Source organism: Vitis vinifera, chromosome 18 (assembly GCF_030704535.1).
Source record: "Vitis vinifera cultivar Pinot Noir 40024 chromosome 18, ASM3070453v1".
In the NCBI taxonomy this organism is placed as follows: Eukaryota; Viridiplantae; Streptophyta; class Magnoliopsida; order Vitales; family Vitaceae; genus Vitis; species Vitis vinifera.
Window position 1 is genome coordinate 35,844,949 of NC_081822.1, and position 18,746 is coordinate 35,863,694.

General features: G+C 30.4%; 1 protein-coding gene across 1 annotated transcript; it reads left to right on the forward strand.

The window, feature by feature from the left end:
- Window positions 1-13,760: 13,760 nt before the first annotated feature.
- LOC100253312 (cytochrome P450 714C2) lies at window positions 13,761-16,079 on the forward strand. The gene is made up of 5 exons (XM_002268365.4): window positions 13,761-14,196; window positions 14,334-14,560; window positions 14,639-14,883; window positions 14,977-15,334; window positions 15,444-16,079. The coding sequence occupies exons 1-5, from the start codon at window positions 13,857-13,859 to the stop codon at window positions 15,867-15,869; spliced, it is 1,596 nt and encodes a 531-aa protein (XP_002268401.2). The 5' UTR covers window positions 13,761-13,856; the 3' UTR covers window positions 15,870-16,079.
- Window positions 16,080-18,746: the final 2,667 nt, after the last annotated feature.

Consider the following 18,746-nt stretch of genomic DNA (forward strand, 5'->3'; position numbering starts at 1 on the left):
AACTCCATTTTACCCTATATTGAGAGGCTAGACCTTTCAAACAATAAGATTAGTGGAATATGGTCATGGAATATGGGAAAGGATACACTGTTGTACTTGAATCTCTCTTATAACATCATAAGTGGGTTTGAGATGCTTCCATGGAAAAATATGCACATTCTAGATCTTCATTCCAACTTGTTGCAAGGACCACTTCCAATTCCTCCAAATTCTACATTTTTCTTTTCAGTCTCCCATAACAAATTGAGTGGAGAAATTTCACCCCTGATTTGCAAAGTGAGTTCCATGGGAGTTCTTGATTTGTCTAGTAACAACTTGAGTGGCATGCTTCCTCATTGTTTGGGAAATTTTAGCAAAGATCTCTCTGTTTTGAATTTACGAAGGAATAGATTTCATGGCACCATTCCTCAAACATTTTTAAAGGGCAATGCTATCAGAAATCTTGACTTCAACGATAATCAGTTGGAAGGCCTAGTACCTCGATCTTTGATCATTTATAGAAAACTTGAAGTTCTAGACCTTGGGAATAATAAGATAAATGATACATTTCCTCATTGGTTGAGAACTCTTCCAGAGTTGCAAGTTCTTGTTTTGCGCTCTAATAGTTTCCATGGTCATATAGGGTTTTCCAAGATCAAATCCCCATTCATGAGCCTAAGAATCATTGATCTTGCTCACAATGATTTCGAGGGTGACTTGCCTGAAATGTATTTGAGAAGTTTGAAAGCTATAATGAATATAGATGAAGGCAACATGGCAAGAAAATACATGGGGGAATATTATTATCAAGATTCCATAACAGTGACAACAAAAGGGTTGGATGTTGAACTTGTGAAAATCTTGAATACTTTCACAACGGTTGATTTATCAAGCAACAAATTCCAAGGAGAGATTCCCAAGTCCATTGGAAATCTTAATTCACTTCGAGGGCTTAATTTGTCTCATAATAACCTTACAGGACTTATTCCATCATCTTTTGGAAATTTGAAGTCGCTTGAATCATTGGACCTCTCTTCAAACGAGCTAATTGGGAGTATTCCTCAACAATTAACAAGTTTGACATTTCTTGAAGTTTTGAATCTTTCCCAAAACCATCTTACTGGATTCATACCTCGAGGTAATCAGTTTGACACTTTTGGAAATGATTCATACAATGAGAACTCAGGGTTGTGTGGATTTCCGTTGTCAAAGAAATGCATAGCTGATGAAACACCGGAGCCTTCAAAAGAAGCAGATGCAAAGTTTGATGGTGGATTTGATTGGAAAATCACATTGATGGGATATGGATGTGGATTGGTTATTGGGTTGTCTCTTGGGTGTCTCGTTTTCTTAACTGGGAAACCTAAATGGTTTGTTTGGATTATTGAAGATAATATTCATAAAAAGATCAGAAGGTCTAAAATGAGCACTTGCAAGCAAGGAGCAAGAAGAAATTAACTCGTTCCACTCCCACTTTATTATGTGTTGCATATTATAAATGGCCTTTACATTCTTATGTTGGCAAATAATCTATATTGTCATTATACAAGTGCAATCTTGTTTATAAAGTTAAAATAATGTTTTTTTTCCTTATTATTATCACTATTATTATTTTGGTTTTGTGATAATGCAATATCATTCATTCAATATTTTTTCAATAAATGTGGTAACTTAAAACTCAAAAAGTAATTGTCATATCTTGGAAACCATACACTAATGAATAAATATTAAAGAGTTAGAAGACATTTGAATACATTTCCATTTTTTATAAAATAGAGGGTAACATCATATGTTCTACTTTAGTTGCCCTTGATCACTTTTTGGGATGATAGTCAGTCTTCTCACCAATAGGGATTTGGATGAGTGAGACCTCAAGTTCAAACCAATAAATGATTCAATTCCTCCAATTGACATGGTTCCAACTGATCGATTTGTTGTTCCTACCTTCCAAACCCCAATCAATGTAAGGCAAAGTTAAGGAGTGCCTTTTTTCTCAAGCCAACACTCAAATGTGATAATCCATAGGAAAGAAAGGCTGATTTTTCTAGTATGCCTAATCGTTAACCCTTCTCTCTCTTTCTTTAATTAAATCCTTTGGCTCCTTCTTTTAAAAATAGTTGTCCTCCATCCTCTTGTAAACAACTATTTAGTCTTTTCATTACATCCCAATTTATTTAAGAACCTTAATTAAGAAAAGAACAATAATCTTGTTTATATTTCAATATGTATAGAATGGATTATTTTCAACTAGTATTTGTTTTTATTAAAACATGTATGGGAGCCAATTTGATCATGGCCCAAGTTTAGGCCACAACAAGATAGAATCAGTGTTGCAACCAAAGGGCCGAAGCTAGCTTTAACTAAAATGCTTATTATTCTCCTTAGGAGGTGTAGCATAGGATGACAATTTCAATCAATAACTTTCTTGAACTTTTTTAAATATTATTTTTTATACATCATTACAAAGTAATATTAGTATTTCTTGAAAGGGAAAATTAATGATTCAAAAAATTAAAATTAAATACCAAAACTCATAACCATTTTGTTTAATCATGAAGTCTCATTCTTCTTTTAATATATATGTAAATATTTAAAATATTTGTGAATTACTATAATTGAAAAATTATTGTATCTTATATTTCTCACATGAACATCATAGAAAATTGTCCTTCTAATCAATTAGTTAATCAAGTTAATATAATTATAGTACTTTTATCCTTGTGTCAATAGACATCTCAATCAACGTATTCATTATTATAAACTTTTAAATTATTTTGGAAGATAGGTTATTGTGCTTTTTTCTTCTAAATTATATTTTTTAATATTTTTATTTATTTATTTATTCATCATTACTATTATAACAATTTACCTAACAAATTCTTTCTCCTTTTCTTTATGTACATAAAAAGAAAATAAAATTAATCACATAGTCTAGACTACTTGTAGTTCCTAAAAATTTCAAAGAAATAAAAGAAAAGAATAATTTTTTCTGTTATTTGATTATTTAAAGAAAAGTTCAAGACAAAAACAAAATTCTAAAAAAATATACTTATATATATATATATATATATATATATATATATATATATATAAAATAAGCATGTGTATGTATAAGTGTTTAGTTGGATTTAGGAATGTGGATTTGGATTTGATGACTCAGTCAAAAATATATGAGGAGGAAAATAGATTCATATCTAAGTGGAAAATAGACTCATAAATGATTGAAGAAGGAAAATAATTAATACTACCATATAAAGGGCTGAGAATTTAAAATAAAAATAACAATTGTATGGTATATAAAAATCCGGTCAATGAAAATTGCACCCACAAGCGTGTGTGACATCACATGCATGACATGGAAAATGGAAAATGGAATGGTTTGAAATACTCAATCTTGAAGACGGGGAAAATTTTGGCAAATGAGTTCATTTTTCTAAGTCAACAAAAATATTCTATCCCATGATGTAAGCTTAAGTGGAATGAAAATTATTATAATATTAACTATTCTCCATATAGTGTAAGTGGAATGAAAAAGGGATCATTGTGTTTTGGACATAATTGGATCCAAAAATTAAGTTTTGGTTCATATAAGTTCACCATTTAAGCTCAAAATTGAGAGGAAGTGTGAACTTAAGAAGAAGAATATATATTTTTTATCTTTTCAAAAACGACCTTTATTGACTATGAAAAAAAAAAGCAGTAAAACATTAATTTAAATTTTATTTCTTTTGTATTTTTTAAAAACAGGTTTCATTAAATTCATTTTTGGATGGTAGGTAGGAAGTCCTTTGAACCACCATGACCACAAAAGAGAGAATGTTCATTGATGGGAGAATGTATGATCCATTCAGGGGAAAGAAAATATTTTTTGTTCTTAAAATATAAAACATTGTTTTTCAAATTAAAAAACATGTTTGATAATTTTTTCAATAAAAAATAAAATTTTGAGAACTTTGTATGAAAATATGGTATTTTTTATTATTATATTTTTATTTTTAAATTATTTTCATTTTTTATAGGGTTGTTTTAAAAATAATTGCATAAGTATAAAGAATCATAGATAAAAGTTATTTTTTAATAAATATTTGAAAATTCAAACAACATGTTAAAAATCATTTCAAATTTTTAAATAAACTTCTACTAAAAAACTATTTTAAAAACGCATTCCCAAATTGAACCATACATTAGGTACTTATGCATAGCCATATGAAAGTAAGAAATGATCAAGTCCAATAGCTTTTTTAAGGATAACTTAATAGAGGGACAATTGAGAAGAACAAGTCCAACTCATTATTCCTTCTTTTCAAGTCATGAGCAAACTTGTGTCTAGAGCAATATTAATAATAATAATAATAATAATAAATAATAGATTGCACATAATTTTGTCAAAGAAAATTTGTCCTCTCCAAAAGTTTATATTGTAATTTACATATAATTATAATTGTGCCTCTTTTAATCTAAAATTTATTCCTTTATATATTCTATAATTCTAGAATTATTATTTTTTTCCTCCAAGTAATCTTTAATAAAACTTCCATTACTAGTACACTATTTTTGTGTATTAAAATCATTTCATAACAAGTGCATAGCACCATTTTACTACAACATTTACCATATATATTTAGCAATAATCTTTGGTCAATCCACAATCATCTCTTGGATTTGGAGATGATGATCCAAGAATGGTGGAGGAACAAGGTTACTCATTGCTAATTTAATTGGTTGGTGAATGATGTTTTGAAGTGATTTCAAATTATGATGTAGGTATTATTTTTTAGATATAATCTAGAAAAAATATGATTTTATTATAGTCATTGTTTTTAACTTAATGAGACCTGAATAGGAGTGTTTTTACTTTTTTGAGAATTTATTTTCATGGTATAATTATTTTTTTCATATTTCGTTAAAAAAATAAAATGAAATGATTACATGAGAACTCATATGAAAAGAATTTGGTGGGCATTCTTCAAATTAACAGGGATTTGGAGAACACTTCGATCCACCTGAGGTGGAATAAGTAGGAAACAATCATTTTCTAAATTGATGGTGATGATTACATTAATAAATTAATATTACTTCCAAAGTAGAGAAAGTGGATGCTTTCTTTATCAAAAGCATTGTTAGGGCTTTCACTTTAGAAATACAGGATAATCATAATGTTTCATAAAGCAAGAGTAATTAAATAGTTCCTTGTTATGTGTTTTCTTTGAAAATGACTTCAAAAAAAAAAGAAAAAAAATGAAGATTAGGTACTTTCTTTATTCCAAATAATTACTAAGACTAGATATTATTATTTTATAACTTAAATATTTGAAAATATATTACATTTGATATTGAAATGATCAGCTACATGGCTCTAAGGTATGGAGTACCTTCTAATTAATATGTACAATATTTATGATATTTCTAGGGGAGATATTTCATGAGATGTCATAATTCTTTTGTAAATGTTTATTTATACGTGTTTTATTTAGAAAATGTTCAAAAATAAATATAAAGATTAAAACAAAACAATTACTATCTCTGAAACTATTTTATCGAGCCCAAAACCATTCTAAAATAAAGCGAAGAGATTGAACTAAATTAAAAAGTAAATTAATTTATACCAAAGTAGGTGGGTACTTGAATTTGTCTAGATTTGAAAAAATGGTATGGATATTTTTTCCAAAGAAAATTAAAACCACATGGCTTGTAAAAAAAAAAATAAGATAAGGTTGGTTGCTAAAGAAAAAAAAATGGAAGAAACATATGTATTAAGGATTTCCTCCGGTAGCATATTGATAGTTTTTTAATAGGGAAAATCATCTAACCATACATCAACTATAAAAAATATGAGATTTTGGAACTTTACTTTTTTCTTTTTAATTTTGGTGTAAAATGGGAAAAAATATTATCTATTCATGTACTCCAATAGTGCTTTCAAATTTGTTTCACAATCACCCTTAAAAGTAAAGGACAAAGTACACATCAATTTAATACCACTTGTTAACAAGTACATGTGTAATTTATTTTTATTGTTTTTCTCACAGTAATATATCTCCCTTATCACTCGCCAAGTTTCCATTTTTTTCTTTATTTTTTCCTTAACTGCCACCATAATCCATTGTTACCTATTATAGTTTTTATTATTATTATTATTATTATTTCCTTTATATTCTTTTTAATATGCTCTTGCATTTTCTCATAAAACTTCTTTAATTTTAATTTATTTTTACTCTATAATTTGTCTATATTTATTAATTTTAATTATTTTTTGACATATTAAACTTAAAATGATCATATATAATAAATAATTAATATAACAAATTAAATAAAAACAAAATATATAATGGACAAAAATGAAAATATTATCCCACAAATAATAATGATTTTAAATATTAATTATAATAATATATTTTATAAATTAAGGTTTAAATTTAAAAATTCTATTTCATTATTTAGAAGTTTATGATATAAGATTTTTTATATTAATACTAAAAAAAAGATTTATTTATTTTGTAAATTCTATCACATGTAAAAGTAAAAATATCACTGTAATACTATTTTATTATTTACATTATTTTTCTTTTAATTTTCATTTTAAATTTATCATATCAAAATCACAATAAGTGATGGTGCTTTTATCATTTTTCTTATGATTTTAAATTGATTATGGATCTAACTTTTTTTGGTTAAAATCTTTAATTTTTAATTAAAATAAAATATAAAAGAAAATATATTTTTCATAAAAAAAATTATATTTAACCTTTTATATTAATTTCATAAAAAATAGGTACATCTTTAAAAAAAAAAAAAAAAAGATAAATTAATGCTTAGGAGAATCGGAAACACTATCATACTTATCATGGTGTATATATTCCTTTGGGACCCTTGATAAGTAATTGGAGGTTTTTGCCCACCCCAAAAAGAACTTTGGGATCCTAGGTATATCCATTCTTAGAGGAACCAAGACCCCTATTTCATTTTCATGGTTCATATATTCCTTTGGGGACCCTTGAGAAGGAATTATAGGTTATTCCCCACCGTAAAACGGACATTGTAACCCAAGGTACATCCTAAAGACAATTTGATACATCATTTACAAAATTTGGTACATATTTCATAAAATTTGACATATCCTTAAAACAATTTTGTACATCCAATCCATGAGCTACCAAGACCTCTATATTATTACCCGTGGTTCTTTTATTTCTTTAAAGATCTTTAAGAAGTAATTAGAGGTCGTTCCCTACTCCGAAACGAACTTTGGAACCCTAAGTACACCCTTAAGGAAATTTGGTACATTGTTAAGAAATTTTGGTACATCCAATCCCCAAGCTATCGAGACCCCTATCTATCTTCTTATGGTTCATATTATCATTTGAGGACACTTAGGTACTGATTGAAGGCCATTCCCTACATTGGAACGAACTTTGTCACTCTTGGTACATCCTTTAAAAAATTTGGTACATCCTTAAAAATATTTGGAACATACTTGAGCTATTGAAACCTCTATCTTATTACCCATGGTCCATTTATTCCTTTAGGGGTCTTTGGGTAGTGATTGGAGATCGTTCCCTACTCCGAAATGGACTTTGGAACCCTAGGTACATTATTGAGAAAATTTGATACATCCAATCTTTAAGCTAACGAGACACTTACTTCCATTTCCGTAGTCCATTTCTTCCTTTGGAAACCCTCGGGAAGTTATTGAAGGTCGTTCCCCACCTCATAACGGACTTTGGCAACATTGGTACATCATTTACAAAATTTGGTACATTCTTCACAAAATTTGGTACATTATGAAGGATGTACCAAATTTTGTGAAGGATGTACCAAGGGTTTCAAAGTGCATTCCGATGGGGGGATTGACCCTCAATCACTTCCTTATGGGTTCCAAAATGAAATCATGTGTCATCTATATTCGGATGGGGGACCCAGAAACAATAGGATCAGATGTACCAAATTTAATGAATGATGTACCAAATTTTGTGAAGGATGTACCAAATGTTCCAAAGTGCATTCTAAGGTGGAGATCGGCCCCTAATCACTTCCTTATGGGTTCCAAAATGAAATCATGGATCATCCATGTTTAGATGGGAGTCCTGGAAACAATATAATCGGATGTACCATTTTTCTCATCTTCCCGTTCTCTTTCAATTGCTTTAGGAAGAATGATGTCTAAACTCCTCCTCTTTTTTTTTCTTTTCTTCCTCTCGTCCTCTCAGCTTCTTTCCTCATCTTTCTCTTTCTCTAATTCCACCAAACTATGCCCGCATCACCAAGCCTTGCTTTGCTCCACCTTAGGCAATCATTTTCTATTGATAATTATAGTTCTTGGTATTGCGATTTCAATGACATCACTTCTTATCCCAAAACAAAGTCTTGGAAGAAGGGTAGTGATTGCTGCTCATGGGATGGGGTCACATGTGATTGGGTGACAAACCATGTAATTGAGCTGGACCTCAGTTGCAGTTGGCTCTTTGACACCATCCATTCCAACACTACCCTATTCCTCCTTCCTCATCTACAAAGGATCAACCTAGCTTTCAACAACTTCAATGGGTCCTCTATTTCAGCTAGGTTTGGTCGGTTTTCAAGCTTGATGCATTTCAATCTCTCTGACTCTGGATTTTCAGGCCTAATTTCACCAGAAATCTCTCACCTCTCCAACTTGGTTTCACTTGATCTCTCTTGGAATATTGACACATAATTTGCCCCACATGGCTTTAATTCTTTGGTTCAAAATTTAGCCAAATTGCAGAAGCTTCACCTTGGAGGTATTTCCATCTCTTCAATTTTTCCTAATTCCTTGCTAAATCGTTTTTCTTTGATATCATTAGTTCTCTATGATTGTGGATTGCATGGGAGATTCTCTAACCATGACATTCATCTTCTGAAACTCGAGGTTCTTGACTTATTGGAAAATAATGATCTCGGTGGGAACTTCCCACGATTCAGTGAGAACAATTCTCTTACCAAGTTGTATTTATCATCCAAAAATTTCAGTGGAGGGTTGCCTACTTCAATTGACAATCTAAAGTCTTTACAGACTTTGGATCTTGTCGATTGCGAATTCTCAAGGTCCATTCCTGCTTCGCTAGAGAACCTTACACAAATCACTTTCTTGTACCTCAGTTGGAATCATTTTAGTGGTAAAATTCCAAATGTTTTTAATAACCTTAGAAATTTAGTTTCATTATACCTTTCTGGCAACAATTTCAGTGGTCAGCTTCCACCATCAATTGGAAATCTAACCAACCTTCAAGATTTAGACTTCTCTAATAATCAACTAGAAGGAGTCATTCCTTCTCATGTAAATGGGTTTTTAAGTCTATCCTTTGTCAACTTAAGATATAACTTGTTCAATGGGACAATACCATCTTGGTTGTGTACTCTACCATCATTGGTACAGCTAGATCTCAGTCATAACAAACTCACTGGTCATATTGGTAAATTCCAATTTGATTCATTAAAGAAGATTGATTTGATTATGATGAGTTACATGGGTTAATTCCAAGTTCGATATTTAAGCTTGTAAACCTTGAAGTTCTTTCTCTTTATTCAAATAACTTCAGTGGCATTTTGGAGACAAACAAGTTTGGAAATCTTAGAAATCTTACTCAACTTGATCTCTCTAACAACATGCTCTCATTGACCACTTCCGACAATTCCAAGTCCATGTTACCGAACATTCAGAGACTAGACCTTTCAAACAATAAGATTAGTGGAGTATGGTCATGGAATATGGGAAATGATGCAATGTGGTACTTGAATCTCTCTTATAACTTCATAAGTGGGTTTGAGATGCTTCCATGGAAAAATATAGAAATTCTAGATCTTCATTCCAACTTGCTGCAAGGACCACTTCTAACTTCCCCAAATTCAACATATTTCTTTTTAGTCTCCAATAATAAATTAAGTGGAGAAATCTCACCATTGATTTGCAAAGTGAGTTCCATGGAAATTCTTGATTTGTCTAGTAACAACTTAAGTGGCATGCTTCCTCATTGTTTGGGAAATTTTAGCAAAGATCTCTCTGTTTTGAATTTACGAAGGAATCGATTTCATGGCATCATTCCTCAAACATTTTTAAAGGGTAATGTTATCAAGAATCTCGGTTTCAATGGTAATTAATTGGAAGGCCTGGTACCTCGATCTTTGATCATTTGTAGAAAACTTGAAGTTCTAGACCTTGGGAATAATAAGATAAATGATACATTTTCCCATTGGTTGGGAACTCTTCCAGAGTTGCAAGTTCTTGTTTTACGCTCTAATAGTTTCCATGGTCGTATAGGGTGTTCCAAGATTAAATCCCCATTCATGAGCCTAAGAATCATTGATCTTGCTCACAATGATTTCGATGGTGACTTGCCTTAAATGTTTTTGAGAAGTTTGAAAGCTATAATGAATATAGATGAACGCAACATGATAAGAAAATATATGGGGAACAGTTATTATCAAGATTCCATAATAGTGACAACAAAAGGGTTGGAGGTTGAACTTTTGAAAATCTTGAACACTTTCACAACAGTTGATTTATCAAGCAACAAATTCCAAGGAGAGATTCCAGAGTCCATTGGAAATCTTAATTCACTTTGAGGGCTTAATTTGTCTCATAATAACCTTACATGACATATTCCATCATCTTTAAGAAATTTGAAGTTGCTTGAATCATTAGACCTTTGTTCAAACAAGCTCATTGGGAGAATTCCTCAAAAATTAACAAGCTTGACATTTCTTGAAGTTTTGAATCTTTCTGAAAACCATCTTGTTGGATTTATACCTCGAGGTAATCAATTTGACACTTTTGGAAATGATTCATACAATGAGAACTCAGGGTTGTGTGGATTTCTATTGTCAAAGAAATGCATAGCTAATGAAACACCAGAGTCTTCAAAGGAAGCGGATGCAAAGTTTGATGGTGGATTTGATTGGAAAATCACATTGATGGGATATGGATGTGGATTGGTTATTGGGTTGTCTCTAGGGTGTCTCATTTTTTTAATTGGGAAAGCTAAACGGTTTGTTTGGGTTATTGAAGAGAACATTCACAAAAAGATCAGAAGGTCTAAAAGGAGCACTTGCAGGCAAGGAGCAAGAAGAAATTAATTTGTTCCACTCCCATTTATTATGTGTTGCATATTAAAAATGACTTTTACATTCTTATGTTAGCAAATAATCTACATTGTCATTAGACAAGTGCAATCTTGTTTATGAAGTTAAAATAATATCTTTTATTATTATTATTATTATTATTATTATTATTATTATTATTTTGGTTTTGTGATAATGCAATAGTCATTTGTTTAGTATTTTTCCAATCAACATGGTAACTTTAAACTCAACAAGCAATAGTCATATCTTGGAAACCATACACTAACGAATAAATATTAAAGAGTTACGAGGCATTTGGATACATTTTAATTTTTTATAAAATAGGCGGTAACATCATATGTTCTACTTTTAGTTGCCCTTGATCACTTTTTGGGATGACAGCCAGTCTTCTCACCATGGGTCTTCTCACCAATAGGGATCTGGATGAGTGAGACCTCAAGTTCAAACCAATAAATGATTCGATTCCTCCAATTGACATGGTTCCAATTGATAGACTTGTTGTTTCTACCTTCCAATCCCCAACCAATGTAAGACAAAGGTAAGGAGTGCCTTTTTTCTCAAGCCAACACTTGAATGTGATAATCCATAGGAAAGAAAGGCTGATTTTTCTTATATGCCTAATCGTGAACCCTTCTCTCTCTTTCTTTAATTAAATCCTTTGGTTCCTTCTTTTAAAAAGAGTTGTCCTCCATCCTTTTGTAAACAACTATTTAGTCTTTTCATTGCATCCCAATTTATTTAAGAACCTTAATTAGGAAAAGAACAATAATCTTGTTTATATTTCAATATGTATAGAATGGATTATTTTCAACTAGTATTTGTTTTTATTAAAACATGTATGAGAACCAATTTGTTCACGGCCCAAGTTTAGGCCACAACAAGATAGAATCAATGTTGCAACCAAAGGGCTGAAGCTAGCTTTAACCTAAGATCCATGAGTCAGGGCCCAAGCCCAATTGGCGTTTTCTTTGGAAATCAATTTTTTAACCCCATCCTTAATTCAAAGGTGTTTTCTTTAAAACAGCTCTCTTCAAATTGAGAAATCTCAACTATCAGATCATTGAAAAAGGTAAAAAAGAATTAACTAGAACCAATTGTTTCATGGGCTACATTTGAAATCTTTTAATTTGAAAAGAAATTGAATGTACAATGTTAGCCCAATTGAAACAAAAATATCCCTCGTTTTTTCCTCCAAAACACCTTTACTTTTCCCTCTATTTTATAAAGGGTTATTTTAAGCCCTTTAACCAAATAACCCAATATAATACTCTATGAGTCTAAGCCTATTTCAATCATTCACCCCCAAATATTTAAGTTTATTTTCAATCATTTATTTTAACAACTGAATTGACCAGGTTATTCTAAATTATTCCTAAATATTAACATCTCAAACCTCTGCATAATCAAGTGGCAATATGGTTTGTCTTTGACATGGGCAACCCACTAATCCCAATTCAGACAAAAATAAAATATGTCATGTCATACTTCCAATATGATTTTTTCATGAGAATTTAATTGATTGCGGTCACTTTGATTAGAATCTAGATGGCAAATTCAATTTAGACCATTATATATCTATATCAATATATATACATTATATGATATGGTTCACGTGAAGGAAGGGGACAAAAGGATGGATTAATTTAAAGTCTTTGATTGGCTTATGTTGTCAATATGCATGGCACCAGCCAACATATATATGGAATTTTCAAATAAAAAAACAATGCTAAAAATGAACTAAATTTTATTTTTGTAATTCTTTACCGAAGTTGATGAAATAAGACTTTTTATTTTTTATTTTTAAAAATAGAAACTCTTGTAAATTAACCTTATATCATTGAAAATTATTTTTAAAATATGAGATAGTAAAAATTTTAATTTGGTAATTTTTTAATCAATTTTTAAACATCATTACATTTTTGTAGTCATTACTCTACATTTACTTGTTATATAATTTACAATTTCCTAAATCTCGAGAACTTTTTGAATTAGAAATAGATTTTCTCAATGAGAATTTGTTCTTGTACGAACATAAAAAAGAAACTGGGGATTTTTTTTAAAAAAAATATTATTAGAAGTAATTATTTTAAAAAATAAATAAATAAGGTATTTTTCATTACATATTTAATTTATCTTTTTAAAAGATGAATTCAATTTTTTATAGTTTAAATTCGCTTTTTGAAAAAATGAATTTGCTTGTAAATTTTTACATTGAATTAAGCAAAATAATTAATTTAGAATCAATTTTGATGGGTTTTTTAAAAAGCCCAAGAAAATGGCTAGTACCCATTGTAACAACCATGAGACAGAAAGTTGTAATGTCACCAAATCACATCTGTCACCATAAAATTGAGAGGAATGATTAAGCTTAAAATAAAGTGTGTTAAAAAGCAAATAATATATCTCTAAACCCAGGAATGACAATTTGAACACGGTATTGTCATTACCGTAGTCCTATAGATTAGTCAGAAAAAGGAGGAAGATTCTATGAAAGAAACCCTAATTAGTTTGTTCAACTTCCGGACGTGACACCCACTTCATAGCTCTGTGCACTTTAATTTAAGTCGCACCACTAAAAGACCAAAAGTCACTACACATTTTTTCTCAATATTTTCTATGTATAGAGGAAATTTAAGAAAAAAAAAATGCTAATTATCTGCTTTCCATGGTGACTGGAGTGGGCTGGTAGGCTCTCGCATGGAGTTGCCCTAGTCTTCAAGTCTTTATTGTTATGCCCAAAAAGTCCCACAGAATCCCTATATAAATGGCCTCCTTACTGAATGAAGAGGACACCCAATATCCCCAAGGAAGCAGTAGGGAAGAGGAGAGTTGGGGTTTGGGAAATGGAGGCTTTTACAGTTAAGCTGTTTATATCTATAGCTTTGGTAGGTGTTCTTGGACTGTTCTTTCGCCTGTATAATGCCCTGGTGGTGAAGCCGAAGAAGCTGAGATCTATTCTGAGGAACCAAGGGATCAGTGGCCCGCCACCGTCTTTTCTGCTCGGTAACATAAGGGAGATCAAAGAGTCACAGTCCACGGCAGTGAAGGACTCCTGCACCGACACCCACAACTGTGCTGCTGCTCTATTCCCCTTTTTCGAGAAGTGGCGAAATAAATATGGTAGGATTCAAATTTCATCTTTCTTCATCATCCATCCATCATCTCCATTGTCGCACAAAGTTAATTATCGATAGCAAATTGATGACTATGGTCATCAACTTTGAACTTTGTTTGTCAAATAATGTGGTTTTTTACAGGTCAAGTGTTCATGTTTTCACTTGGTAACACACAAATATTACATGTGAATCAACCTGATATTGTTAAAGAAATTACTACATGCACATCCTTGGACTTTGGGAAGCCCTCATACCAACACAGAGAGCTCGGTCCTTTGCTCGGCCAGGGTATTCTAACCTCGAATGGAGCCGTCTGGGCTCATAATAGAAAAATCCTTGCTCCTGAATTGTACATGGATAAGGTCAAGGTATGATTATGTGATAATTTCTAGATCTTATAACTGTGTTGTTGCTTGATGGAAGCCTAATATGTGGATCGCTTGCAGGGAATGATAGGCCTAATTACCGAGTCGGTTGACACATTGTTGAAGACATGGAGGAGCATGATCGAGGCAGAGGGTGGAATTGCAGACATAAGAATCGACGAGCACATGAGAAGCTTCTCAGGAGATGTGATCTCAAGGGCTTGTTTTGGTAGCAGTTACACAAAAGGGGAAGAGATTTTCTTGAGGCTTAGAGCTCTCCAAGAGGCTATGTCCAAGAAAATTTTTTTGGATATTCCCGGAATGAGGTACCAAGCTTTCTCCTATATAACTTCATGGCTAAAATCATACCAAATTTTTCAAAAAAAAAAAAAAAGGCTGATTTTACGATATGATTACAGATATGTTCCCACCAAGCACAACAGAGATGTTTGGGAGCTAGAAAAGGATGTCCGGAATTTGATTCTAAAGGTGGTGAGCGGGAGAGAGGAGTTAGCTGCCCATGAAAAAGATCTACTGCAGATGGTCCTTGAGGGAGCTAAGAACAGCGACCTAAGCCAAGAAGCAATAGACAATTTCATTGTCGATAACTGCAAGAACATCTACTTGGCTGGCTATGAGACCACTGCAGTGTCTGCTGAGTGGTGCCTCATGCTCCTGGCTGCAAATCCAGATTGGCAGGCTCGGGTTCGCGAAGAAGTAGTCGAAATCTGTAAAGGTAGAACTCCAGATGCGGATATGATCCGCAAAATGAAACAGGTACTATAATTAAGTATACACCATTAGGTCACCAACCTAAACTCATTAGTTTATATGTTTTAAGTGTTAGGTTAATGAGTCAACAATATATTTTAATTTGGATTTGCAGATGACGATGGTGATCCACGAGTCACTGAGACTCTACCCGCCAGTAGCGGTGGTGTCGAGGGAGGCCCTAGCGGACATGAAATTCGGAGGCATCCATGTGCCAAAGGGGGTGAATGTATGGAGCCTGGTGGTGACACTGCACACAGACCCTGAAAATTGGGGACCGGACGCGCTTAAGTTCAACCCTGAGAGGTTCGCAAACGGGATCACAGGTGCCTGCAAGCTCCCACACTTGTACATGCCGTTCGGGGTTGGTCCAAGGGTGTGCCTTGGCCAGAATTTGGCCATGGTTGAGCTCAAGATACTGATAAGTCTGATACTGTCCAATTTTTCATTCTCCCTTTCTCCTAATTATAAACACTCACCTGCACTCAGGCTGGTGATAGAGCCTGAGAATGGAGTCGATCTCTTGGTAAAGAAGTTGTGAAGGAGGTAGATGGGGTTGAGATGTGAAAAATAAGGGAGGAGATATTTACACTTACTATTATTATAATGTAGTTTAATGTTTATTTGGCTGGCTTCCTTGGTGTTTCAACCTAGAAGAGAAGCTTCTTTTCCTACTTTTTTGTCTTTTGTATTCAAGGTCGACCATTGGCCCAACATATATAATAAAAAAATTTACTTCTTTATTCAAAAATGAATCAAAGATTGAGTTGGGGAAAAATCATTCATTTTCCTTTGGGAAAAGTACTGACAGGTGGACTCATAATTCAAATCATGAATCTATTTTTTTTTATTAAGAGTATGGTTTGGACGATTGAGAAAGAAAGTGTTCATATATTGGCAATGAGTTCACACCTTCAATTTTATGTGAATGAGTCAACTTTATTGGCTATCTTTTAATAACCTTTTTCTAACCCATTCTTTTAAGCTACTTCTTTTAAGTTTTGTTGTAGTTTTTTTTTTTTTTCATTTCTTTTTAACTTTTCTTCCCAAATGATGCCATGAATGAGATATAGAAGTTTGAATCTATGGAGGAAGTGTTTTTTAAAATAGTCTGAAAAAAGTTTTTGATATTTTATACAATAAATGTCCGTTTGTTACCTAAAATGTTCTTAATTTTTTTTATGTTTTAAAAATAATTCTATATGTAGTACTTTATTTTTAATCAATTTTTATTTTTATATAATTATTTTTAAAATAATTTTTAGAAAATAAGTAAAAATAATTAAAAGTTATTCTCTCAAAACACTATGGACCTATTTGGGAGCTGTTTTTTAAAATGATCTTTTATTCTTTAGAACAAAAAACATAGAAAATATATTTGATAATAAAAAATTATTTTATATTTTCTATTTTTATGAATAGAAAATATTCAGATAACATTTATTAATTATTTTCACTTGTTTTCTCATAACTGTTTTAAGAAATAACTAAAAATATATTAGATATATAAAATGATTAAAAATAAAATATTATATATAAAAATTATTTTTAAAACATATTTAAAAATATTAAAAACAAGTAAAAAAATATTTGGTTTCAAATAGACTTTTATTCTATAAAAATCATAAAACAATTTTCAAAAACTATTTTTCATAATTGTTTTAAAAAACAATTACCAAATAGACAGTATATTTCCTATTTTTAAGAACAAAAAATTGTTTTCTATTTTGTGATAATTAAACATGTTTTCTTTTTTATTTTTTATTTTAAAGAATAAAAAATTGTTTTAAAAAATAGTTACCAACCAAGACTTTAAATTTTTGTCATTTAAGAATTATTAAAAAAATGAAATAGAAAATATATATATATTATTCCAATTATAATCTCATAATTACAAGAGCTTCATCATAATCCAAATAAATTAATATTTTTTTCCCAATTAAAGTAATCTCAAATTAATTACATTGATGAGATCATAAAATGATTAAAAAAAACATTAATAATATAATAAAATAAAATACTAGGATTAACAAATTGAATACTAATACAATGTGAGAAACTGACTTTGAAAACAACCAAGGTGATTTATCATGTGACTCTAATAAAATTAAATGCGATTAATTTTCTTATCACAATAATTAATTGAGTTAGATTAACCTAACTATGAATATTGGAAGACGGATGATGTAACCATGTGATGTGATTTTATATATCATTTACATGTAATTTTTTAATTAAAACCATGTGATGTGATTATCACCAACCTATAATTAATTACGATGATACTTTACGAGTACTAAAACTTAGAAAATATTTGTTAAAATATAGGCATGCTTTACAAATATTTGTTAAAATACTTTACCAATGCGTTACAAATATTTTTTAAATTATTTAATTTTTTAGAAAATATTTGTTAAAATATGGGCATGCTTTACAAATATTTGTTAAAATACTTTACCAATGCGTTACAAATATTTTTTAAATTATTTAATAAAAATTAAATAATTTAAAAATATATAAATTTCTAATAAGTTTTAATTATATTTGATTTTTCTTACCATTTTTCATAGGAAAATCAAATATGAAATTTCTTTTCTTAGAAACCAAACATATCCTATAACTTTTTATAAAATGGTTGAAAAATAATATTTGTAGGGATCAAAAGAAGTTACTTTCTATGTAAAGTAATTTTCATTTCTAAAAACACTTTTTGAAGATTCTTTCTCCAAAAGCCATTCACATTTAACTTGAATAGAAGTAGCTTTCACATTTAACTTTAATATAAGTAGCTTTTGATTTAAGTTTTAGTGCAAAATAAAAATAATGGTATAGATATAATAATCTTTTTCTTTTTCCCACTTTTTTTTTCTTAATAGGTTTTTGTTGTCACCTAATTTTGTCTAGAACAAACATTTTACTTTGGATGGGAGTTGAGAGCTTCAAACAAAGACTATGGCAGTCAAAGATTAGGACTACCTAGAGTTTTGGTTTCTTCATATAATACCCTTCACTATTGTTCAACTTGATCAAGGGTTAGTATTTTCTATTGAATTCTCAACTATTTTATACCTCTAATATAAAATTAAAAAAACTGAAAATAAAAATAAAATAAAACTCTATTTGAAGTGTATTTTCAAACAATTTTGAAAATTATTTTTTAAAAATAATGTTTGGTGTTTCGTAAAACATAAGTTTGTTTGGAAATTTAAAATATTATTAACCTATTTCTTATATTTTTAAATATGTTTTAAAATAATTTGGATACATGATGTTTTATTTTTTAATCATTCTCTATATCTATATAATTATTTTTAAAAATAATCTTTAGAAAATAAAAGAAACAATTAAAAATATTCCTTAAAAACATCTTATTTTTTATTTTATTTTTTAAAAAATATTTTTTAATTTTAAGATTAAA